The sequence below is a fragment of the Coregonus lavaretus genome (genome assembly GCF_964263955.1).
Source record: "Coregonus lavaretus genome assembly, chromosome: 26".
Lineage (NCBI taxonomy): Eukaryota > Metazoa > Chordata > Actinopteri > Salmoniformes > Salmonidae > Coregonus > Coregonus lavaretus.
The window spans coordinates 42,546,344-42,571,499 of record NC_140013.1 but is presented as its reverse complement, the minus strand read 5'-3'; the positions used below and the strand labels follow the sequence as shown (position 1 = coordinate 42,571,499).

At 46.4% G+C, this 25,156-nt stretch overlaps 1 protein-coding gene across 2 annotated transcripts in view; it reads right to left on the bottom strand.

Annotated features, from left to right (window-relative positions):
- The window catches only part of fndc3a (fibronectin type III domain containing 3A), a 183,242-nt gene that overhangs the window by 77,488 nt on the left and 80,598 nt on the right, over nucleotides 1–25,156 (bottom strand). Inside the window, exons 1-3 of one of the 2 annotated variants that reach the window (XM_084143026.1) lie at nucleotides 7,195–7,329; nucleotides 5,824–5,900; nucleotides 915–1,161 (exon numbers count right to left, since the gene is read on the bottom strand). In XM_084143026.1, the coding sequence (XP_083999152.1) occupies nucleotides 915–1,161; nucleotides 5,824–5,900; nucleotides 7,195–7,231 (361 nt within the window). In that variant the 5' untranslated portion in view covers nucleotides 7,232–7,329. Of the gene's footprint in view, nucleotides 1–914; nucleotides 1,162–5,823; nucleotides 5,901–7,194; nucleotides 7,330–25,156 lie in introns of those variants that run through there. The other variant, XM_084143025.1, reaches the window with a different exon arrangement.

The window sequence follows — 25,156 nt, the reverse complement described above, 5'->3', positions numbered from 1 at the left end:
CTCCCCAAATACATGTGTGCCAAGCTTGTAGCGTCATACCCAAGAAGACTCGAGGCTGTCATCGCTGCCAAAGGTGCTTCAACAAAGTACTGAGTAAAGGGTCTGAATACTTATGTAAATGTGATTTTTAACCTTTATGTAACTAGGCAAGTCAGTTAAGAACAAATTCTTATTTACAATGACGGCCTCCACCGGCCAAACCCGGACGACGCTGGGCCAATTGTGCGCCGCCCTATGGGACTCCCAATCACGGCCGGTTGTGATACAGCCTGGAATCGAACAAGGGGGGTCTGTAGTGACGCCTCAAGCACTGAGATGCAGTGTCTTAGACCGCTGCGCCACTCGGGAGCCCAATACATTTCAGTTATTTATTTCTAATACTTTTGCAAACATTTATAAAAACCTGTCTTTCCTTTGTCATTATGGGGTATTGTGTGTAGATTGGTGAAGGAAAAAAAGCAATTGAATCCATTTTAGAATAAGGCTGTAACGTAACAAAATGTGGAAAAAGGGGAAGGGGTCTGAATACTTTCCAAATGCACTGTATGTAGTATATAATGTATACTATGTAGTCTATAATGTATACTATGTAGTGTATACTATGTAGTGTATAGTGTATACTACGTAGTCTATAATGTATACTATGTAGTGTATACTATGTAGTGTGTAGTGTATACTATGTAGTGTGTAGTGTATACTATGTAGTGTATAGTGTATACTATGTAGTGTATAGTGTATACTATGTAGTGTATACTATGTATTGTGTAGTGCATACTGTGTATTGTGTAGTGTATACTGTGTAGTGTATACTATGTAGCGTGTAGTGTGTAGTGTATACTATGTAGTGTATACTATGTAGTGTGTAGTGTATACTATGTAGTGTATAGTGTATACTATGTAGTGTATATACTCACCCTGCTCTGAGTAAATGTGTGCTGGGTGGTACTGTGGTATATACTGGGAGCTCATGTCTCCCACGCCCCCCGCCATGCCTGTGTAGAGGTGGGGTGGGGGGGGCAACATGGCGGGGTGGGGGATGAAGGCGGGCAGGTGGGCGTGGGGTGGAGGAGGTGGGTGGTGCAGGGGGGAGTGGCCCCCAGGGTGGAACTCTGGCTGCTGAGGTAAGACCAGAACACGTCGCACTCCATTCTCCTCTATGATCTGATGGACGGAGAGAGAGAGGTGGAGAGAGAGAGGTGGAGAGAGAGAGATTACTAAAACAATACAGAAATACACTACGGAAAAAGAAGGAACAGCATGTCAGAAATCAGCTCAATGTAATTGAAGAATCCATTGACTCTAACCACTTCTGGGAAAATTGGAAAACACTAAACAAACAACACAAAGAGCTATCTATCCAAAACAGAGATGTATGGGTAAACCACTTCTCCAATCTTTTTGGCCCTATAACAAAAAACAAACAGCAAAAAAATATACATGATCAAATGCAAATCTTAGAATCAACTATTAAAGACTACCAGAACCCACTGGATTCTCCAATTACATTGAATGAACTACAGAACAAAATACAAACCCTCCAACCCAAAAAGGCCTGTGGTGTTGATGGTATCCTCAATGAAATGATAAAATATACAGACCACAAATTCCAATTGGCTATACTTAAACTCTTTAACATCATCCTTAGTTATTTTGTGGATCACCCCAATCCACAAAAGTGGAGACAAATTTGACCCCAATAAATACCGTGGGATACGTGTCAACAACAACCTTGGGGAAATCCTCTGCATTATCATTAACAGCAGACTCGTACATTTCCTCAGTGAAAACAATGTACTGAGCAAATGTCAAATTGACTTTTTACCAAATTACCATACGACAGACCACGTATTCACCCTGCACACCCTAATTGACAAACAAACCAAAACAAAGGCAAAGTCTTCTCATGCTTTGTTGATTTCAAAAAAGCTTTTGACTCAATTTGGCATGAGGGTCTGCTATACAAATTGATGGAAAGCGGTGTTGGGGAAAAAACATACGACATTATAAAATCCATGTACACAAACAACAAGTGTGCGGTTAAAATTAGGAAAAAAACATTTCTTTCCACAGGGCCGTGGGGTGAGACAGGGATGCAGTTTAAGCCCTACCCTCCTCAACATATATATCAACAAATTGGCGAGGGCACTAGAACAGTCTGCAGCACCTGGCCTCACCCTACTAGAATCTGAAGTCAAATGTCTACTGTTTGCTGATGATCTGGTGCTTCTGTCACCAACCAAGGAGGGCCTACAGCAGCACCTAGATCTTCTGCACAGATTCTGTCAGACCTGGGCCCTGACAGTAAATCTCAGAAAGACAAAAATAATGGTGTTCCAAAAAAGGTCAAATTGCCAGGACCACAAATACAAATTCCATCTAGACACCGTTGCCCTAGAGCACACAAAAAACTATACATACCTCGGCCTAAACATCAGCGCCACAGGTAACTTCCACAAAGCTGTGAACGATCTGAGAGACAAGGCAAGAAGGGCCTTCTATGCCATCAAAAGGAACATAAAATTCGACATACCAATTAGGATCTGGCTAAAAATACTTGAATCAGTTATAGAACCCATTGCCCTCTATGGTTGTGATGTCTGGGGTCCGCTCACCAACCAAGAATTCACAAAATGGGACAAACACCAAATTGAGACTCTGCAAAAATATCCTCCATGTACAACGAAAAACACCAAATAATGCATGTAGAGCAGAATTAGGCCGATCCCGGCTAATTATCAAAATCCAGAAAAGAGCTGTATAAGGAAGCTATTCCCAAACCTTCCATAACAAAGCCATCACCTACAGAGAGATGAACTTGGAGAAGCGTCCCCTAAGCAAGCTGGTCCTGGGGCTCTGTTCACAAAATAATAATAAATAATAAATAATTGGTCATTTAGCAGACGCTCTTATCCAGAGCGACTTACAGGAGCAATTAGGGTTAAGTGCCTTGCTCAAGGGCACATCGACAGATTTTTCACCTAGTCGGCTCGGGGATTAGAACTAGCGACCTTTCGGTTACTGGCACAACGCTCTTAACCACTAAGCTACCTGCCGCCCACAAACACAAACAGACCCCACAGAGTCCCAGGACAACAACACAATTAGACCCAACCAAATCATGAGAAAACAAAAAGATAATTACTTGACACATTGGAAAGAATTAACAGAAAAAACAGAGCAAACTAGAATGCTATTTGGCTCTAAACAGAGAGTACACAGTGGCAGAATACCTGACCACTGTGACTGTCCCAACTCAGTGAGCATAGCCTTGCTATTGAGAAAGGCCGCCGTAGGCAGACCTGGCTCTCAAGAGAAGACAGGCTATGTGCACACTGCCCACAAAATGAGGTGGAAACTGAGCTGCACTTCCTAACCTCCTGCTAAATGTATGACCATAGAGAAATTTCTCTCAGATTACACAGACCCACAAAGAATTCAAAAAACAAACCCAATTTTGATAAACTCCCATATCTATTTGGTGAAATACCACAGTGTGCCATCACAGCAGCAATATTTGTGACCTGTTGCCACAAGAAAAGGGCAACCAGTGAAGAACAAACACCATTGTAAATACAACCCGTATTTATGTTTATTTATTTTCCCATTTGTACTTGAACTATTTGCACATTGTTACAACACTGTATATAGACATAATATGACATTTGAAATGTCTTTATTCTTTTGGAACTTCTGAGTGTAATGTTTACTGTTAATATTTATTGTTTATTACACTTTTGTTTATTATCTACTTCACTTGCTTTGGCAACGTTAACATATGTTTCCCATGCCAATAAAGCCCCTTAAATTGAATTGAGAGCGAGGTGGAGAGAGAGGTGGCAAGAGAGAGCGAGAGGCGGAGAGAGAGCGTGAGACGGAGAGAGAGAGAGAGGCGGAGAGAGAGAGAGGCGGAGAGAGAGAGAGAGAGAGAGGCGGAGAGAGAGAGAGAGGCGGAGAGAGAGAGAGAGGCGGAGAGAGAGAGAGAGGCGGAGAGAGAGCGTGAGGCGGAGAGAGAGAGAGAGAGAGGCGGAGAGAGAGAGAGAGGCGGAGAGAGAGAGAGAGGCGGAGAGAGAGAGAGAGGCGGAGAGAGAGAGAGAGGCGGAGAGAGAGCGTGAGGCGGAGAGAGAGAGAGGCGGAGAGAGAGAGAGGCGGAGAGAGAGAGAGGCGGAGAGAGAGGAAACAACTATTATTGCCTTACACAGAGAAAAGATAACAGTTATTACAAATGTTTGATTGTGACTGTGAGGGAATTGAGTGATTCGGACATGAAATCTGGATGTATGAATGGAACCTACAGGGCCGTCAGAAAGTATTCATACCCGTTGACTTATTCCACATGTTGTTGTGTTACAGCCTGAAGAAAAAATGGATGAAATTGATTTTTTTTCTCACCCATCTACATACCCCATAATGTGAAAACATGCTGTTTTTTTATTCTTGTAAATGTATTGAAAATTAAATACAGAAATCTACTTTACATAAGCATTCATACTCTTGAGTCAATACATGTTAGAAACATCTTCGGCAGCGATTACAGCTGTGAGTCTTTATGGGTAAGTCTCTAAGAGCTTTGCACACCTGGATTGTACAATATTAGCCACTTATTCTTAAAACAATTATTTAACGTCTGTCAAGTTGGTTGTTAATCATTGCTAGACAGCCATTTTCAAGTCTTGCCATAGATTTTCAAGCCAATTTAAGTCAAAACTGTAAGGAACATTCAATGTCAGGAACATTCAATGTCTTCTTTCTAAGCAACTCGGGTGTATATTTGGCATTGTGTTTTAGGTTATTGTCCTGCTGAAAGGGGAATTTGTCTCCCAGGGTCTGGTGTAAAGCAGACTGAACAAGGTTTTCCTCTGGGATTCTGTCTGTGCTTAGCTCTAATCCGTTTCTTTTTATTAAAAATAACTCCCTAGTACTTGCCGATGACAAACATACCCATAACATGATGCAGCCACCAACATGCTTGAAAATATTAAGAGTGGTACTCAGTAACGCTTTGTGATCATTATTGAAGGAGAGAGAGAAGAGAAGGGAGAAGGAGAAGCGAGGGGAAGGAAATCATTTCTTTTTAATTTGTTTTGCAGTTTCACTTTAGTGCCTTTATTGCAAACAGGATGCATGTTTTCGAATATATATTTTTTCTGTACAGGCTTCCTTCTTTTCACGCTTGTCATTTAGGTTAGTATTGTGGAGTAACTACATTGTTGTTGAGCCATCCTCAGTTTTCTCCTATCACAGCCATTAAACTCTGTAACTGTTTTAAAGTCACCATTGGCCTCATGGTGAAATTACTGAGCTGTTTCCTTCCTCTCTGGCAACTGAGTTAGGAAGGATGCCTGTATCTTTGTAGTGACTGGGTGTATTGATACACCATCCAAAGTGTAATGAATAACTTCACTATGCTTTTGTTTTCTTAAATCTACCAATTCACTGCTCCACTGAGGGATCTTACAGATAATTGTATAACATTCAAAAATCATGCTAAACACTATTATTGCACACAGAGTGAGTCCATGCAAGTTATCGTGTGACTTGTTAAGCAAATTGTGACTCCTGAACTTTAGGCTTGCCGTAACAAAGGGCTTGAATACTTATTGACATTTCAGCTTATTGACTTAAACATTTTCTAAAAACGTGATTCCACTTTTACATTACGGGGTATTGTGTGTAGGCCAGTGACACAAGATCTCAATTTAAAATTCAGGCTGTAACACAACAAAATGTGGAAAAGGTCAAGTAGTATGAATACTTTGTGAAGGCACTGTAGGTTACAAAAGGTCAATTCAAATGTTGTGTGAGGGAGGAAGAGAGGCAGCGTACCTGTGAAACGTATCCGGGAGGCACATATATTGGAGGCACTGAACCATTAGGGGACATCATGGGAACCTGAGCAGGGCCTATAGAGGAAAAGGAGGAGGAGGAAGACATGAATAACGATGAAAACATTTATGCATTCAGACATTGTTTTTGTTTTTTCCCCCCAGGCAAAAGTTCAAGTCAACTTGCATACGTAAAAAGGCAGATTTATTTCGCGTTTTTTTTAATATATATTTTTTTATAATAATCTCCCATAGAAAAAGCATTGGCTCAAAACAGAATTTTCTAACTCAATCTCAATGTGGCCGCGGCATCAACCAACAGTCAAAATGAAGCATCACAATGGCAAGTCTACTCAGTCAATATTTACATTTGTCATTTAGCAGACGCTCTTATCCAGAGCGACTTACAGTTAGTGAGTGAATAACATTTTTCATCAGGCTACTGGAGGGCATATTGTTGTAAATCGTTGCACATCAGTGCACTTTTCTAAAATCAAACCCGTTTCGAACTGACGCACTCAGATAAAACTACACTGTAAACAGAATGGACAACTTTACAGAAAGTTCTGAGGAATAACAAAGATCCTCCTGTGTCTGAGGAGGTTATGGATTTATCCCAAATGAGAGGGGAAGGAGAGAGAGAGAGAGAGAGAGAGAGAGAGAGAGAGAGAAGGAGAGGGAGAGAGGGAGCGAGAGAGAGAAGGAGAGGGGGAGAGAGAGAGAGGGAGGGAGAGAGAAGGAGAGAGGGAGAGAGAAGGAGAGAGGGAGAGAGGGAGGGAGAAGAAGAGAGAGAGGGAGGGAGAAGGAGAGAGAGAGGGAGGGAGAGAGAGAGGGAGAGAGAGAGGGAGGGAGGGAGAAGGAGAGAGAGAGGGAGGGAGGGAGAAGGAGAGAGAGAAGGAGAGGGGGAGAGAGAGAGAGAGAGAGGGGGAGGGAGAGAGAGAGAGAGAGAGGGGGAGGGAGAGAGAGAGGGAGAGAGAGAGGGAGGGAGGGAGAAGGAGAGAGAGAAGGAGAGGGGGAGAGAGAGAGAGAGAGAGAGGGAGGGAGAAGGAGAGAGAGAAGGAGAGGGGGAGAGAGAGAGAGAGAGAGAGGGGGAGGGAGAGAGAGAGAGAGAGAGAGAGGGGGAGGGAGAGAGAGAGAGAGGGGGAGGGAGGGAGAGAGAGAGAGAGAGGGGGAGGGAGAGAGAGCGCTCTGCCTAGTTGGCACTTTAACACATTCCTCCACTGTGATAAATATGAGAGCGAAAGTCCACCACACACAAGCGCAGTGAACACACAATCACACACAAGCGCAGTGAACACACAATCACACAGGAGCGCAGTGAACACACAATCACACAGGAGCGCAGTGAACACACACAAATACACACACTAACCTCCCGACTGTCCTGGCGACAGAGCGTTTCTGTTCATATTGAACGTAGACCCCAAAAAAAAAATGTAGAAGACAGACAGACGGAAAAAGACAGGTAAATAGTAGTGTTTTAGTTAGACCTAGAGGCCCTCGTACACACAGAGGCTGGCCAGTCCTGTGCTGAACCCCGCCCCTTCCCCTCACTGCTCCCCCGAGTGGTTAGAACAGGCCCCTCCTACCAGTTGTGGAACAGGCCCCTCCTACCAGTTGTGGAAGTACACATCAGCAGTCAGGGCTGAACGCCATGTGAAAAGCAGCTTTACTTCCGTGTTAGGTCTCCTAATCTTTTGAATGGGCTTTACGATTATATCATCACATTTGTGAAAACCACGGTAATTTAAGCTATACAGTCTTCACACTTTACGGCCTTAAAATTAAATCTGAAAAAGGATTACATTTGATTATTTTTCCTATTGATCTACACAACCTAGTCCACATTTTCAAAGTAAAATAAATATTATAGAAATCTTCCAAATTAGTATGAATTATAAAATGAGGATGTATTGATTGCATATATCTTTACACTCATCTTTTTGAATAATAGTCTACAAATCTTGCACAACTCTTCGAGCAACATACAGAGTGGACAAAACATTAAGAACACCTGCTCTTTCCATGACATAGACTGACCAGGTGAATCCAGGTGAAAGCTATGACCCCTTATTGATGTCACATGTTAAATCCACTTCAAATCAGTGTAGGTGAAGGGGAGGAGGCAGGTTAAAGAAGGATTTTTAAGCCTTGAGACATGGATTGTGAATGTGTGCCATTCAGAGGGTGAATGGGCAAGACAAAATATGTAAGTGCCTTTGAGCGGGGTATGGTAGTAGGTACAAGGCACACCGGTTTGTGTCGAGAACTGCATCGCTTCTGGATTTTTCCCTCTCAACCGTTTCCCGTGTGTATCAAGAATGGTCCATCACCCAAAGGACATCCAGCCAACTTGACAACCGTGGGAAGCATTGGAGTCAACATGGGCCAGCACCCCTGTGGGAAGCATTGGAGTCAACATGGGCCAGCACCCCTGTGGGAAGCATTGGAGTCAACATGGGCCAGCACCCCTGTGGGAAGCATTGGAGTCAACATGGGCCAGCACCCCTGTGGGAAGCATTGGAGTCAACATGGGCCAGCACCCCTGTGGGAAGCATTGGAGTCAACATGGGCCAGCACCCCTGTGGGAAGCATTGGAGTCAACATGGGCCAGCACCCCTGTGGGAAGCATTGGAGTCAACATGGGCCAGCACCCCTGTGGGAAGCATTGGAGTCAACATGGGCCAGCACCCCTGTGGGAATCATTGGAGTCAACATGGGCCAGCACCCCTGTGGGAAGCATTGGAGTCAACATGGGCCAGCACCCCTGTGGGAAGCATTGGAGTCAACATGGGCCAGCACCCAGACCCTAAAATGTAAGATTAAAAACTCTACCAGCCACTCAGATTAGTATTTTTTTGCTTCATAATGTTTCTACTAGTAAGTAGTAACGTGGTAAATTAATTTCCTTTTTTTGTGACCAGAGCCCTTTAAGGGCGGGAGATTACTGTGGTAAGGCAACTCGAGTCATGTTTGTGCAGGATTGCCATGTCCGCAGTTGTCTTACAAATTGGGCTAATTTGTATTGGTCGTGGGTTGCAGGTTTTTGATGCTACTTCTAATTTGCACCGCTGCCGCCCTGGCATTTCTCTTAAAGATATATACTTCACTGTGACCTGCTGCTGCAGGCAGTGAGACAGCCTGTTGCTGAGTGAGTGAGTGATTGGTGGGGAGGGGGAGGGCCAGAAGGGTGTGTGTGTGTGTGTGTGTGTGTGTGTGTGTGTGTGTGTGTGTGTGTGTTGAGTGAGCGCTGCAGCAGGCAGCGGAGTCACGTGAGTGAGAGGAGAGTGAGCAGCACCCACATGTCATGACAACTCTTTACCAGTTGTAGGTAGGCTATTTAGGATTGTCATTATGGAAACCTATTTCCAAACCTTTTTCCATAAAACATTAATGCGCTGGAACTGATGCGCATCAAGAAATAACAGCGACAAAAGAACAGGAAAACAACTTTAGGCGCTCTAGATACATTCGCTTTAAACTGCATTCTAATGTCGACTTTGCTTATGGAAAACCATATCATGTAAAGGGTTTACGCAGGTGTATAAAATCGAGCACACAGCCATGCAATCTCCATAGACAACCCTTGGCAGTAGAATGGCCTTACTGAAGAGCTCAGTGACTTTCAACGTGGCACCGTCATAGGATGCCACCTTTCCAACAAGTCAGTTCATCAAATTTCTGCCATGCTAGAGCTACCCCGGTCAAGTGGAAATGTCTAGGAGCAACAACGGCTCAGCCGCGAAGTGGCAGGCCACACAAGCTCACAGAACGGGACCACGAGTGCTGAACCGCGTAAAAATTGTCTGTCCTCGGTTGCAACACTCACTAGCATGTTCCAAACTGCCTCTGGAAGCAACGTCAGCACAATAACTGTTTGTCAGGAGCTTCATGAAATGGGTTTCTATGGCCGAGCAGCCACACACAAGCCTAAGATCACCATGTGCAATGCCAAGCGTCGGCTGGAGTGATGTAAAGCTCGCCGCCATTGGACTCTGGAGTGATGAGTCACGCTTCACCATCTGGCAGTCTGACGGACAAATCTGGGTTTGGTGGATGCCAAGAGAACACTACCTCTCCCTATGCATAATCCCAACTGTAAAGTTTGGTGGAGGAGGAATAATGGTCTGGGGATGTTTTTCATGGTTCGGGCTAGGCCCCTTAGTTCCAGTGAAGGGAAATTTTAACGCTACAGCATACAATAACATTCTAGACGATTCTGTGCTTCCAACTTTGTGGCAACAGTTTGGGGAAAGCCCTTTCCTGTTTCAGCATGACAAGGCTCCCGTGCACAAAGCGAGGTCCATACAGAAATGGTTTGTCGAGATCGGTGTGGAAGAACTTGACTGACCTGCACAGAGCCCTGATCTGAACCCCATCGATCACCTTTGGGATGAATTGGAATGCTGACTGCGAACCAGGCCTAATCATCCAACTAAGTGCCAGACACGGGCTAGGCCCCTTAGTTCCAGTGAAGGGAAATTTTAACGCTACAGCATACAATAACATTCTAGACGATTCTGTGCTTCCAACTTTGTGGCAACAGTTTGGGGAAAGCCCTTTCCTGTTTCAGCATGACAAGGCTCCCGTGCACAAAGCGAGGTCCATACTAAGGGGCCTAGCCCGAACCATGAAAAACATGCGCTTAATGGAAGCAAGTCCCCGCAGCAATGTTCCAACGTCTAGTGGAAAGCCTTCCCAGAAGAGTGGAGGCTGTTATAGCAGAAAAGGGGGGGGACCAACTCCATATTAATGCCCATGATTTTGGAATGAGATGTTTGACGAGCAGGTGTCCACATTCTTTTGGTCATGTAGCGTATGTTGAAATGTCTATACCACTGGAGTCATTGCAAATCAATTTGTGCCATTTGTGTAGACTGCCTGGAGCTGGCAAAAGGATTTAACAAATAGCCCATAACTTCAGTTTATTGTTGTTGCAGCCTTGTGTTATTATGCAATTATTAATGGCCGTGTTTAGTTAACGAAATTGGAAGTTATTAGAATGCATTAGATTGACGATAACATTCAGTCAGATTAGGCTACAGGTTTTTATTTTATTTATTTTTTTACATTGGCTGTGGTTTACAAACATAAATTCAATTCATATCCATATTATTAATATTTGATTCAGTTATTGAAATTACAACCCCCTCCTCAGTAGCCAGCAGGTCAACAGAAGGACTTCTTACCTCAAAATCACCTCGCTATTCATATTGAATAAATGAGTCTGTCAATTTGAACTAAGCAAGCTGCTAAATCGTTCATTTTACATCTTGCCTAGGTTACTGTAGGCCTATCAGGCTATAGGCTACCTGCATCTAGCTGACCAAACCATGACAAAGTTTAATTACAATCGTAAACCCTGATTTTAGTCAACTCGTAGTTGTCAACTGCATGACCCAGCTGCGCTTCAGCTTCAGCTCACAGATGGATGGTCTGACATTCTCCTGTAGAATTCTCTGATACAGAGCAGAATTCATGGTTCCTTCTATTAAGGCAAGTCGTCCAGGTCCCGAGGCAGCAAAGCATCCCCAAACCATCACACCACCACCACCATGCTTGACCTTTGGTATGATGTTCTTACTGTGGAATGCAGAGTTTGGTTTTTGCCAGTATAATAATAGTAATTCCCTTCTCCCGGCTGCCAATCGCTGTGCTCCAAAGCACCTCTCACTCCCACGGCTCTCTCAGACGTCTCAGTCTTCAGGTGATCAGAAGGAATCGCAGCTACCAGTGAAGACAGATACCAGGGTCCTTCTTATCACAGCAATATGCGCACATGTTCCAAAATGCAATTACCGGAAAACACTGAAAGAGGGAAGAGCTAAAGATGCAACAACTAGCAACGAAATAAAGTTGATTTTAAAATCAATCGAACATGAGAAATACTGGTTTCATTAAAAAAAAGTGTTTATAAAATAATCCCCTTAACATTAACATTCCTATGGTTACATAACATAACATTCATGTGGTCCTCTGTAGCTCAATTGGTAGAGCACGGCGCTTGTAACGCCAGGGTAGTGGGTTCGATCCCCGGGACCACCCCATACGTAAAAATGTATGCACACATGACTGTAAGTCGCTTTGGATAAAAGCGTCTGCTAAATGGCATATTATTATTATTATTACTATGGTTGGAATTTGTCTGGGCTACTTTGAAACACGGCAAGACACGCTTCATAAAATGAAAAAAATATCCAGGTTTTAAACAATTATGTTTATGGTTAAATAGTTTCAAAATATTGACTGCCTCTGCTGAGATTGCAAGGTGCTCAACAGGCACTGGCCTTTCTCTCCTGTCTAAGCCAAATGTGCCATGAGTATGTCGACAGAATCAAGTCTTAAGACGTTAATATTAACCTTTTCACGCTTGAGTTCCAAATGTCTGTAACGGTCGCCCCCAGCGTGAGTTTTTTTTTATGCATGTGATGTCATAATGCACTCACTGTTCCAAAATGTGATTGTTAAGCAACAGGACAGTTAACCTACGCTGCCCTCAAAACCAAGACACGCTGCCTGCCCATTATCTATAGGCTATTTTTCAACTTGTCAATTTCAAATTGTTTTCTAACAACAGTTTGAATTGAAGTGTGTTCCGCCTCCTCACTAGTTCACATACACTGTAAGTAGCCTATTTTCACTGTTGCGGACAATTTATGTTACGAGGCTTTACTGAGCAGGAAAAACGTATCTCTTCGAAGAGAGCTCAAGCACCTCCCCATTGTTTCCTCAGATCAAATATGCAGACATTTGGGCAGTCTTGAACAAACTTACCCCCCTGGCACATTTTCTGGCGCTCGAATTGCCTTCATTGTTGTTTTCCTTACAAACAATAACAATAACAATAACCTGTGTGCGTTCCTATCAAAGTAAGTGCCTTATTTTCTGTACATTGTTTCTACTGTAGCATCCCGTATATACAGTGCCTTCGGAAAGTATTCAGACCCCTTCCTTTTTTCCACATTTTGTTACGTTACAGCCTTATTTTTTTATTTTTTTTAGCAATCTACTCACAATACCCCATAATGACGAAGCAAAAACAGGTTATACATTTTTGCAAATTTGTAAAAAAACAAAACCCAGGAGAAATCACATTTACGTAAGTATTCAGACCCTTTACTCAGTACTTTGTTGAAGCACCTTTGGCAGCGATTACAGCCTTGAGTCTTCTTGGGTATGACGCTACAAGCTTGGCACACCTGTATTTGGGAGTATCTCCCATTCCTCTCTGCAGATCCTCTCAAGCTCTTTCAGGTTGGATGGGGAGCGTTGCTGCACAGATATTTTCAGGTCTCTCCAGAGATGTTCGATCGGGTTCAAGTCCGGGCTCTAGCTAGGCCACTCGAGGACATTCAGAGACTTGTCCCGAAGCCACTCCTGCGTTGTCTTGGCTGTGTGCTTAGGGTCGTTGTCCTGTTGGAAGGTGAACCTTCGCCCCAGTCTGAGGTCCTGAGCACTCTGGAGCAGGTTTTCATCAATGATCACTCTGTCCTTTGCTCCGTTCATCTTTGCCTCGATCCTGACTAGTCTCCCAGTCCATGCACCTGAAAAACAACACGGCATGATGCTGTCACCACCATGCTTCACCGTAGGGATGGTGCCAGTTTTCCTCCAGAAGTGACGCTTGGCATTCAGGCCAAAGAGTTCAATGGTTTCATCAGACCAGAGAATCTTGTTTCTCATGGTCAGAGTCTTTAGGTGCTTTTTGGCAAAGTCCAAGCGGGCTGTCATATGCCTTTTACTGAGGAGTGGCTTCCATCTGGCCACTCTACCATAAAGGCCTGATTGGTGGAGTGCTGCAGAGATGGTTGTCCTTCTGGAAGGTTCTCCCATCTCCACAGAGGAACTCTGGAGCTCTGTCAGAGTGACCATTGGGTTCTTGGTCACCTCCCTGACCAAGGCCCTTCTCCCCCGATTGCTCAGTTTGGCCGGGTGGCCAGCTCTAGGAAGAGTCTTGGTGGTTCCAAACTTCTTCCATTTAAGAATGATGGAGGCCACTGTGTTCTTGGGGACCTTCAATGCTGCAGAAATATTTTTGAACCCTTCCCCAGATTTGTGCCTCGACACAATCCTGTCTCAGAGCGGAGGATTTTTTTTATTGAATCCAATTTAGAAAAAGGCTGTAACGTAACAAAATGTGGAAAAAGTCAAGGGGTCTGAATACTTTCCGAAGGCACTGTATGGAGCATAATGTATTTACAGTTTTATTCACGTTTTCAAGTACTGGTGACAAATCACACATTCCAAATATTGCATAGATTGTAATGGACACGTGTGTAAAATACTATTTTGAAGGTTGTACAGTACCGATTATGATGAGCTAATGCTAAGCTTTTTGCCAGCTACAGTGGGGAAAAAAAGTATTTAGTCAGCCACCAATTGTGCAAGTTCTCCCACTTAAAAAGATGAGAGAGGCCTGTAATTTTCATCATAGGTACACGTCAACTATGACAGACAAATTGAGAAAAAGAAATCCAGAAAATCACATTGTAGGATTTTTTATGAATTTATTAGCAAATTATGGTGGAAAATAAGTATTGCAAAATGCTGTGGTAGCCATTCTGGTTCAGGGTGCCACTCACTCTGTGCAAATCGCCGACTCTGGATCCAGCGAAAGAGCCCCAGACCATCACGCTTCCTCCTCCATGTTTGACAGTTGGTGTCACACACACTGAGGAACCATCCTTTCGCATACTCGACAGCGTACAAAAACCCTGCGTGATGAACCGAAGATTTCAGTCTTCATCCAGTCTTCAGTAGTCCGCTGGCGGTGCTTCATGGCAATCCTCTTTTTCTGATTTATCCACCTGTCAAACCTGCAGCTCCAAGTCTTCTCTTCACAGTTGAAACTGAGACTTGCTTACTTCCGACCGAGTGTTAAGCCGTGCTTGAAGCTGTTGTCCTGTGAGCCGCCTATCACACCAGCTGTGGACTCTCAGAAAACTTGTCTTCTGATTCTGCTGTGGATTTGGGTTCTGCCAAGACCTCTTCCTGTCAGAGTTTCCTCCAGTTTCCATGTGCCTTTTGATGGTGTCACTAACACTCTGGCTTTCTTTGCAATTTCTCTAAAGGAAACACGAGGAAACACGAGGAAACTCTGACACGTTTAAGGGTTCTAATGGTCTGTCTGTCTTTCCTTTGTTAATTGCCTTTTTCTCGCCATTATGATAGCAATATACTACTTCCTGCAGTACAATACTGTCCAAATAATGCTTAAGAGGGTATAGTAACACAGCTTGTTCTAACACTGCTTTTATACAGAGTAATCAACGAAGTAATCAACGAAGTAATCAACGAAATTTGGGACACCTGTAGGAATTCTTAGCATCAACTTTCAAGACTTAATTGACTTCCATTGCTGCAGAACAGCTGTAAATTGTTAATCCATTACTTGTTCCCTGAAAAACACATTTTTTTTTATAACTCCGAAATGTACAGTATCTTTCCTAAACCTTTTTATTTTGTTATTTTTTTTCCAATCACCTCCCTCACGTCAGCATCTTAGTTAGACGTAAAATTGCACGACTAAGATCTCCTCGGCAATAATGTCAAAAATAATGACAGATTTCTTGAGTCATCTTAGATTAATTCTGACTATTATGAGGAAGTGTATTCTGGCTACGGTGTCTCAATATGGACAAACAGTACTATTGCCTCTTTTTTCTGCAAGGGAGAATGGGAGCCTTGCCGAACCAGCTGAACTGAAGCATGCTGACGGCGCGAGAGAGTGAGTGAGGGCACGAGAAGGAGCGCACGAGAGAGAAGGCAGGAGAGAGACACACAGTGAGGGGCGTGTAGTGTAGAAAGGGAGTGGGATGGAAAAAAACACCTACTCTATTACATCAGACTGACGCACGAGTGCTGACAGGAATCAGATACAAAAAGCCACCTCCCCTCCCTCACTCTCTCCCTCCATCCATTCATCTCCTTCCTCTCTCCCTCCATCCATCCATCCCCTTCCTCTCTCCCTCCATCCATCCATCCATCCATCCCCTTCCTCTCTCCCTCCATCCATCCATCCATCCATCCCCTTCCTCTCTCCCTCCATCCATCCATCCATCTCCTTCCTCTCTCCCTCCATCCATCCAACTCCTTCCTCTCTCCCTCCATCTCCTTCCTCTCTCCCTCCATCTCCTTCCTCTCTCCCTCCATCTCCTTCCTCTCTCCCTCCATCTCCTTCCCCTCTCCCTCCATCCATCCATCTCCTTCCTCTCTCCCTCCATCTCCTTCCTCTCTCCCTCCATCTCCTTCCTCTCTCCCTCCCTCCATCCATCCATCTCCTTCCTCTCTCTCTCCCTCCATCCATCCATCTCCTTCCTCTCTCTCTCCCTGCATCCATCCATCTCCTTCCTCTTTCCCTCCATCCATCCATCCATCTCCTTCCTCTTTCCCTCCATCCATCCATCTCCTTCCTCTCTCCCTCCATCCATCCATCTCCTTCCTCTCTCCCTCCATCCATCCATCTCCTTCCTCTTTCCCTCCATCCCTCCATCTCCTTCCTCTCTCTCTCCCTCCATCCATCCATCCATCTCCTTCCTCTCTCTCTCCCTCCATCCATCCATCCATCTCCTTCCTCTCTCTCTCCCTGCATCCATCCATCTCCTTCCTCTCTCCCTCCATCCATCCATCTCCTTCCTCTCTCCCTCCATCCATCCATCTCCTTCCTCTCTCCCTCCATCTCCTTCCTCTCTCCCTCCCTCCATCCATCCATCTCCTTCCTCTCTCTCTCCCTCCATCCATCCATCTCCTTCCTCTCTCTCTCCCTGCATCCATCCATCTCCTTCCTCTTTCCCTCCATCCATCCATCCATCCATCTCCTTCCTCTTTCCCTCCATCCATCCATCTCCTTCCTCTCTCCCTCCATCCATCCATCTCCTTCCTCTCTCCCTCCATCCCTCCATCTCCTTCCTCTCTCTCTCCCTCCATCCCTCCATCTCCTTCCTCTCTCTCTCCCTCCATCCATCCATCCATCCATCTCCTTCCTCTCTCTCTCCCTCCATCCATCCATCCATCCATCTCCTTCCTCTCTTTCTCCCTGCATCCATCCATATCCTTCCTCTTTCCCTCCATCCATCCATCTCCTTCCTCTCTCTCTCCCTCCATCCATCCATCTCCTTCCTCTCTCTCTCCCTCCATCCATCCATCCATCTCCTTCCTCTCTCTCTCCCTGCATCCATCCATCTCCTTCCTCTCTCCCTCCATCCATCCATCTCCTTCCTCTCTCCCTCCATCCATCCATCTCCTTCCTCTCTCCCTCCATCTCCTTCCTCTCTCCCTCCATCTCCTTCCTCTCTCCCTCCCTCCATCCATCCATCTCCTTCCTCTCTCTCTCCCTCCATCCATCCATCTCCTTCCTCTCTCTCTCCCTGCATCCATCCATCTCCTTCCTCTTTCCCTCCATCCATCCATCCATCTCCTTCCTCTTTCCCTCCATCCATCCATCTCCTTCCTCTCTCCCTCCATCCATCCATCTCCTTCCTCTCTCCCTCCATCCATCCATCTCCTTCCTCTTTCCCTCCATCCCTCCATCTCCTTCCTCTCTCTCTCCCTCCATCCATCCATCCATCCATCTCCTTCCTCTCTCTCTCCCTCCATCCATCCATCCATCCATCTCCTTCCTCTCTTTCTCCCTGCATCCATCCATATCCTTCCTCTTTCCCTCCATCCATCCATCTCCTTCCTCTCTCTCTCCCTCCATCCATCCATCTCCTTCCTCTCTCTCTCCCTCCATCCATCCATCCATCTCCTTCCTCTCTCTCTCCCTGCATCCATCCATCTCCTTCCTCTCTCCCTCCATCCATCCATCTCCTTCCTCTCTCCCTCCATCCATCCATCTCCTTCCTCTCTCCCTCCATCCATCCATCTCCTTCCTCTCTCCCTCCATCCATCCATCTTTTTTCGTCACCTCCCTCATGTCAGCATCGGTGTGGACATGAGGCTGTAGCCAATACCACAGGCTATCACCTACATTTTGACATGTAGGGTCATTATTGAGGACATTTACAAACACGTTTTTCTTAACAGAATAAGTAGTGTGTTCCGGTTTTCAAATACATTTAAATTGACTCCATACACTACTGTTTGCTGTGAAAACACTTTGTACTGCTGCTGCACACAATCGTGGTAAGAAGAGAGTAAGAATGATAGGAAGGAGGTGCGTGGGAGAGGGAGGAGATGGGGGAAAAAGAGATGGAGGAAAGAGAGATGGAGGGAGGAGAGAGGGAGGGGGAGAGAGAGATGAGGAAGGGCGAGAGAGAGATGGAAGGAGGCAGAGAGAGAGATGGAGGTAGGCTGAGAGAGAGAGATGGAGGGAGGCAGAGAGAGAGAGATGGAGGGAGGCAGAGAGAGCGATGGAGGGAGGCAGAGAGAGCGATGGAGGGAGGCAGAGAGAGCGATGGAGGGAGGCAGAGAGAGAGCGATGGAGGGAGGCAGAGAGAGAGAGATAGAGGGAGGCAGAGAGAGAGAGATGGAGGGAGGCAGAGAGAGAGAGATGGAGGGAGGCAGAGAGAGAGAGAGAGATGGGAGGGAGAGAGAGAGAGAGAGATGGAGGGAGGCAGAGAGAGAGAGAGAGATGGAGGGAGGCAGAGAGAGAGAGAGAGATGGAGGGAGGCAGAGAGAGAGAGAGAGATGGAGGGAGGCAGAGAGAGAGAGATGGAGGGAGGCAGAGAGAAAGAGAGATGGAGGGAGGCAGAGAGAGAGAGAGATGGAGGGAAGAAAAGAGATGGAGGGAGGCAGAGAGAGAGAGATGGAGGGAGGCAGAGAGAGAGAGAGATGGAGGGAGGCAGAGAGAGAGAGAGATGGAGGGAGGCAGAGAGAGAGAGAGATGGAGGGAAGAAGAGAGATGGAGGGAGGAGAGAGATTGAGGGAGAGAGTAAAGGCGTCCGCAAGCTTCCCAGTCGAAAGAGTTCAGAACAGCTTGTGCACATACAGTGAGGGGAAAAAAGTATTTGATCCCCTGCTGATTTTGTACGTTTGCCCACTGACAAAGAAATAATCAGCCTATAATTTTACTGGTAGGTTTATTTGAACAGTGAGAGACAGAATAACAACAAAAAAAATCCAGAAAAACACATGTAAAAAATGTTATAATAAATTGATTTGCATTTTAATGAGGGAAATAAGTATTTGACCCCTCTGCAAAACATGACTTAGCACTTGGTGGCAAAACCCTTGTTGGCAATCACAGAGGTCAGACGTTTCTTGTAGTTGGCCACCAGGTTTGCACACATCTCAGGAGGGATTTTGTCCCACTCCTCTTTGCAGATCTTCTCCAAGTCATTAATGTTTCGAGGCTGACGTTTGGCAACTCAAACCTTCAGCTCCCTCCACAGATTTTCTATGGGATTAAGGTCTGGAGACTGGCTAGGCCACTCCAGGACCTTAATGTGCTTCTTCTTGAGCCACTCCTTTGTTGCCTTGGCCGTGTGTTTTGGGTCATTGTCATGCTGGAATACCCATTCACGACCCATTTTCAATGCCCTGGCTGAGGGAAGGAGGTTCTCACCCAAGATTTGACGGTACATGGCCCCGTCCATCGTCCCGTTGATGCGGTGAAGTTGTCCTGTTCCCTTAGCAGAAAAACACCCCCAAAGCATAATGTTTCCACCTCCATGTTTGACGGTGGGGATGGTGTTCTTGGGGTCATAGGCAGCATTCCTCCTCCTCCAAACACGGCGAGTTGAGTTGATGCCAAAGAGCTCGATTTTGGTCTCATCTGACCACAACACTTTCACCCAGTTCTCCTCTGAATCATTCAGATGTTCATTGGCAAACTTCAGAAGGGCATGTATATGTGCTTTCTTGAGCAGGGGGACCTTGCGGGCGCTGCAGGATTTCAGTCCTTCACGGCGTAGTGTGTTACCAATTGTTTTCTTGGTGACTATGGTCCCAGCTGCCTTGAGATCATTGCAACTCCACGAGGTGAGATCTTGCATGGAGCCCCAGGCCGAGGGAGATTGACAGCTCTTTTGTGTTTCTTCCATTTGCGAATAATCGCACCAACTGTTGTCACCTTCTCACCAAGCTGCTTGGCGATGGTCTTGTAGCCCATTCCAGCCTTGTGTAGGTCTACAATCTTGTCCCTGACATCCTTGGAGAGCTCTTTGGTCTTGGCCATGGTGGAGAGTTTGGAATCGGATTGATTGATTGCTTCTGTGGACAGGTGTCTTTTATACAGGTAACAACCTGAGATTAGGAGCACTCCCTTTATGAGTGTGCTCCTAATCTCAGCTCAATACCTGTATAAAAGACACCTGGGAGCCAGAAATCTTTCTGATTGAGAGGGGGTCAAATACTTATTTCCCTCAATAAAATGCAAATCAATTTATAACATTTTTGACATGCATTTTTCTGGATTTTGTTGTTGTTATTCTGTCTCTCACTGTTCAAATAAACCTACCATTAAAATTATAGGCTGATCATTTCTTTGTCAGTGGGCAAACGTACAAAATCAGCAGGGGATCAAATACTTTTTTCCCTCACTGTATTATGACGCCATTTTGTGACGTTTTTGTTTGTTTTGGACATCGCCAAGGGTTTTTTCGGCTGTTCGGGCACACAACATTTTTTCTGGAGGCATAGCCGAAGTGTACGCCCCTTCGTCAGTGATTGGTCAACTGTAGGAATTCTTCAATAAAAGTATTTGTTGTCATTCAACGAGAGACAACTCATTTTCATATGCATTTATTCATTGAGAAATACTGAACCAAACATCTTAGTTCGACGTAAAATTGCACGACTAAGATCTCCTTGGCAAAAATGTCAAAAATAATGACAGATTTCTTGAGTCATCTTAGATTAATTTTGACTATTATGAGGAAGTGTATTCTGGCTACGGTGTCTCAATATGGACAAACAGTACTATTGCCTCTTTTTTCTGCAAGGGAGTATGGGAGCCTTGCCGAACCAGCTGAACTGAAGCATGCTGACGGCGCGAGAGAGTGAGTGAGGGCACGAGAAGGAGCGCACGAGAGAGAAGGCAGGAGAGAGACACAGTGAGGGGCGTGTAGTGTAGAGAAGGCAGGAGAGAGAGACACTGAGGGGCGTGTAGTGTAGAGAAGGCAGGAGAGAGACACACTGAGGGGCGTGTAGTGTAGAGAAGGCAGGAGAGAGACACACAGTGAGGGGCGTGTAGTGTAGAGAAGGCAGGAGAGAGACACACAGTGAGGGGCGTGTAGTGTAGAGAAGGCAGGAGAGAGACACACAGTGAGGGGCGTGTAGTGTAGAGAAGGCAGGAGAGAGACACACAGTGAGGGGCGTGTAGTGTAGAGAAGGCAGGAGAGAGACATACTGAGGGGCGTGTAGTGTAGAGAAGGCAGGAGAGAGAGACACAGTGAGGGGCGTGTAGTGTAGAGAAGGCAGGAGAGAGACATACTGAGGGGCGTGTAGTGTAGAGAAGGCAGGAGAGAGACACACTGAGGGGCGTGTAGTGTAGAGAAGGCAGGAGAGAGACACACACTGAGGGGCGTGTAGTGAAGAGAGGGCAGGAGAGAGACACAGTGAGGGGCGTGTTGTGAAGAGAAGGCAGGAGAGAGACACACTGAGGGGCGTGTAGTGTAGAGAAGGCAGGAGAGAGACACAGTGAGGGGCGTGTAGTGTAGAGAAGGCAGGAGAGAGAGACACTGAGGGGCGTGTAGTGTAGAGAAGGCAGGAGAGAGACACACAGTGAGGGGCGTGTAGTGTAGAGAAGGCAGGAGAGAGACACACAGTGAGGGGCGTGTAGTGTAGAGAAGGCAGGAGAGAGACACACAGTGAGGGGCGTGTAGTGTAGAAAGGGAGTGAGGATGGAAAAAAACACCTACTCTATTACATCAGACTGACGCACGAGTGCTGACAGGAATCAGATACAAAAAGCCACCTCCCCTCCCTCACTCTCTCCCTCCATCCATTCATCTCCTTCCCCTCTCCATCCATCCATCCATCTCCACTCCTCCAGTCAACATCACAGTCTAACTAACCCTGTTTCACCTCCCTCTCCACTCCTCCAGTCAACATCAGTCTAACCCTGTTTCACCTCCCTCTCCACTCCTCCAGTCAACATCAGTCTAACCCTGTTTCACCTCCCTCTCCACTCCTCCAGTCAACATCACAGTCTAACTAACCCTGTTTCACCTCCCTCTCCACTCCTCCAGTCAACATCAGTCTAACCCTGTTTCACCTCCCTCTCCACTCCTCCAGTCAACATCACAGTCTAACCCCGTTTCACCTCCCTCTCCACTCCTCCAGTCAACATCAGTCTAGCCCCGTTTCACCTCCCTCTCCACTCCTCCAGTCAACATCACAGTCTAACCCTGTTTCACCTCCCTCTCCACTCCTCCAGTCAACATCAGTCTAGCCCCGTTTCACCTCCCTCTCCACTCCTCCAGTCAACATCAGTCTAGCCCCGTTTCACCTCCCTCTCCACTCCTCCAGTCAACATCACAGTCTAACTAACCCTGTTTCACCTCCCTCTCCACTCCTCCAGTCAACATCACAGTCTAACTAACCCTCGTTTCACCTCCCTCTCCACTCCTCCAGTCAACATCACAGTCTAACTAACCCTGTTTCACCTCCCTCTCCACTCCTCCAGTCAACATCACAGAGCACACCGTCTCACCTCCTCTAAGGGATGGCCAGCTTCGTTGACAGAGAGAGCATTTCCACTATCACCACCCACCATGCGGGCACCATTTATTTTGTTTCATCAATTGGTGAGTTTGGACACGGTATAAGAGTCCAAACCAGTTGGGCATAGTTTAACAATCCAAGAGGAAAACCAGCATTTCCAGGCATTCCACTAAAGCCCAAGCTAATGAATTACCTAGAGACCCCTCACCTAAAAGATAGACTGTGGAGAGGAATTACCTAGAGACCCCTCACCTAAAAGATAGACTGTGGAGAGGAATTACCTAGAGACCCCTCACCTAAAAGATAGACTGTGGAGAGGAATTACCTAGAGACACCTCACCTAAAAGATAGACTGTGGAGAGGAATTACCTAGAGACCCCTCACCTAAAAGATAGACTGTGGAGAGGAATTACATAGAGACCCCTCACCTAAAAGATAGACTGTGGAGAGGAATTACCTAGAGACCCCTCACCTAAAAGATAGACTGTGGAGAGGAATTACCTAGAGACCCCTCACCTAAAAGATAGACTGTGGAGAGGATTTACCTAGAGACCCCTCACCTAAAAGATAGACTGTGGAGAGGAATTACCTAGAGACCCCTCACTTAAAAGATAGACTGTGGAGAGGAATTACCTAGAGACCCCTCACCTAAAAGATAGACTGTGGAGAGGAATTACCTAGAGACCCCTCACCTAAAAGATAGACTGTGGAGAGGAATTACCTAGAGACCCCTCACCTAAAAGATAGACTGTGGAGAGGAATTACCTAGAGAGCCATAGGACAAGGGGGCTACCAGGAGAGGAATTACCTAGAGACCCATAGGACAAGGGGGCTACCAGGAGAGGAATTACCTAGAGAGCCATAGGACAAGGGGGCTACCAGGAGAGGAATTACCTAGAGACCCATAGGACAAGGGGGCTACCAGGAGAGGAATTACCTAGAGACCCATAGGACAAGGGGGCTACCAGGAGAGGAATTACCTAGAGAGCCATAGGACAAGGGGGCTACCAGGAGGGGAATTACCTAGAGACCCATAGGACAAGGGGGCTACCAGGAGAGGAATTACCTAGAGACCCATAGGACAAGGGGGCTACCAGGAGAGGAATTACCTAGAGAGCCATAGGACAAGGGGGCTACCAGGAGAGGAATTACCTAGAGACCCATAGGACAAGGGGGCTACCAGGAGAGGAATTACCTAGAGACCCAGAGGACAAGGGGGCTACCAGGAGGGGAATTACCTAGAGACCCATAGGACAAGGGGGCTACCAGGAGAGGAATTACCTAGAGACCCATAGGACAAGGGGGCTACCAGGAGAGGAATTACCTAGAGAGCCATAGGACAAGGGGGCTACCATAAGAGGAATTACCTAGAGAGCCATAGGACAAGGGGGCTACCAGGAGAGGAATTACCTAGAGACCCATAGGACAAGGGGGCTACCAGGAGGGGAATTACCTAGAGACCCATAGGACAAGGGGGCTACCAGGAGAGGAATTACCTAGAGACCCATAGGACAAGGGGGCTACCAGGAGAGGAATTACCTAGAGAGCCATAGGACAAGGGGGCTACCAGGAGAGGAATTACCTAGAGACCCATAGGACAAGGGGGCTACCAGGAGGGGAATTACCTAGAGAGCCATAGGACAAGGGGGCTACCAGGAGAGGAATTACCTAGAGACCCATAGGACAAGGGGGCTACCAGGAGAGGAATTACCTAGAGACCCATAGGACAAGGGGGCTACCAGGAGAGGAATTACCTAGAGAGCCATAGGACAAGGGGGCTACCAGGAGGGGAATTACCTAGAGAGCCATAGGACAAGGGGGCTACCAGGAGAGGAATTACCTAGAGACCCATAGGACAAGGGGGCTACCAGGAGAGGAATTACCTAGAGACCCATAGGACAAGGGGGCTACCAGGAGGGGAATTACCTAGAGACCCATAGGACAAGGGGGCTACCAGGAGAGGAATTACCTAGAGAGCCATAGGACAAGGGGGCTACCAGGAGAGGAATTACCTAGAGAGCCATAGGACAAGGGGGCTACCAGGAGAGGAATTACCTAGAGAGCCATAGGACAAGGGGGCTACCAGGAGGGGAATTACCTAGAGACCCATAGGACAAGGGGGCTACCAGGAGAGGAATTACCTAGAGAGCCATAGGACAAGGGGGCTACCAGGAGAGGAATTACCTAGAGAGCCATAGGACAAGGGGGCTACCAGGAGGGGAATTACCTAGAGACCCATAGGACAAGGGGGCTACCAGGAGAGGAATTACCTAGAGAGCCATAGGACAAGGGGGCTACCAGGAGAGGAATTACCTAGAGAGCCATAGGACAAGGGGGCTACCAGGAGAGGAATTACCTAGAGAGCCATAGGACAAGGGGGCTACCAGGAGGGGAATTACCTAGAGACCCATAGGACAAGGGGGCTACCAGGAGAGGAATTACCTAGAGAGCCATAGGACAAGGGGGCTACCAGGAGAGGAATTACCTAGAGACCCATAGGACAAGGGGGCTACCAGGAGAGGAATTACCTAGAGACCAATAGGACAAGGGGGCTACCAGGAGGGGAATTACCTAGAGAGCCATAGGACAAGGGGGCTACCAGGAGAGGAATTACCTAGAGAGCCATAGGACAAGGGGGGCTACCAGGAGAGGAATTACCTAGAGAGCCATAGGACAAGGGGGCTACCAGGAGAGGAATTACCTAGAGACCCATAGGACAAGGGGGCTAC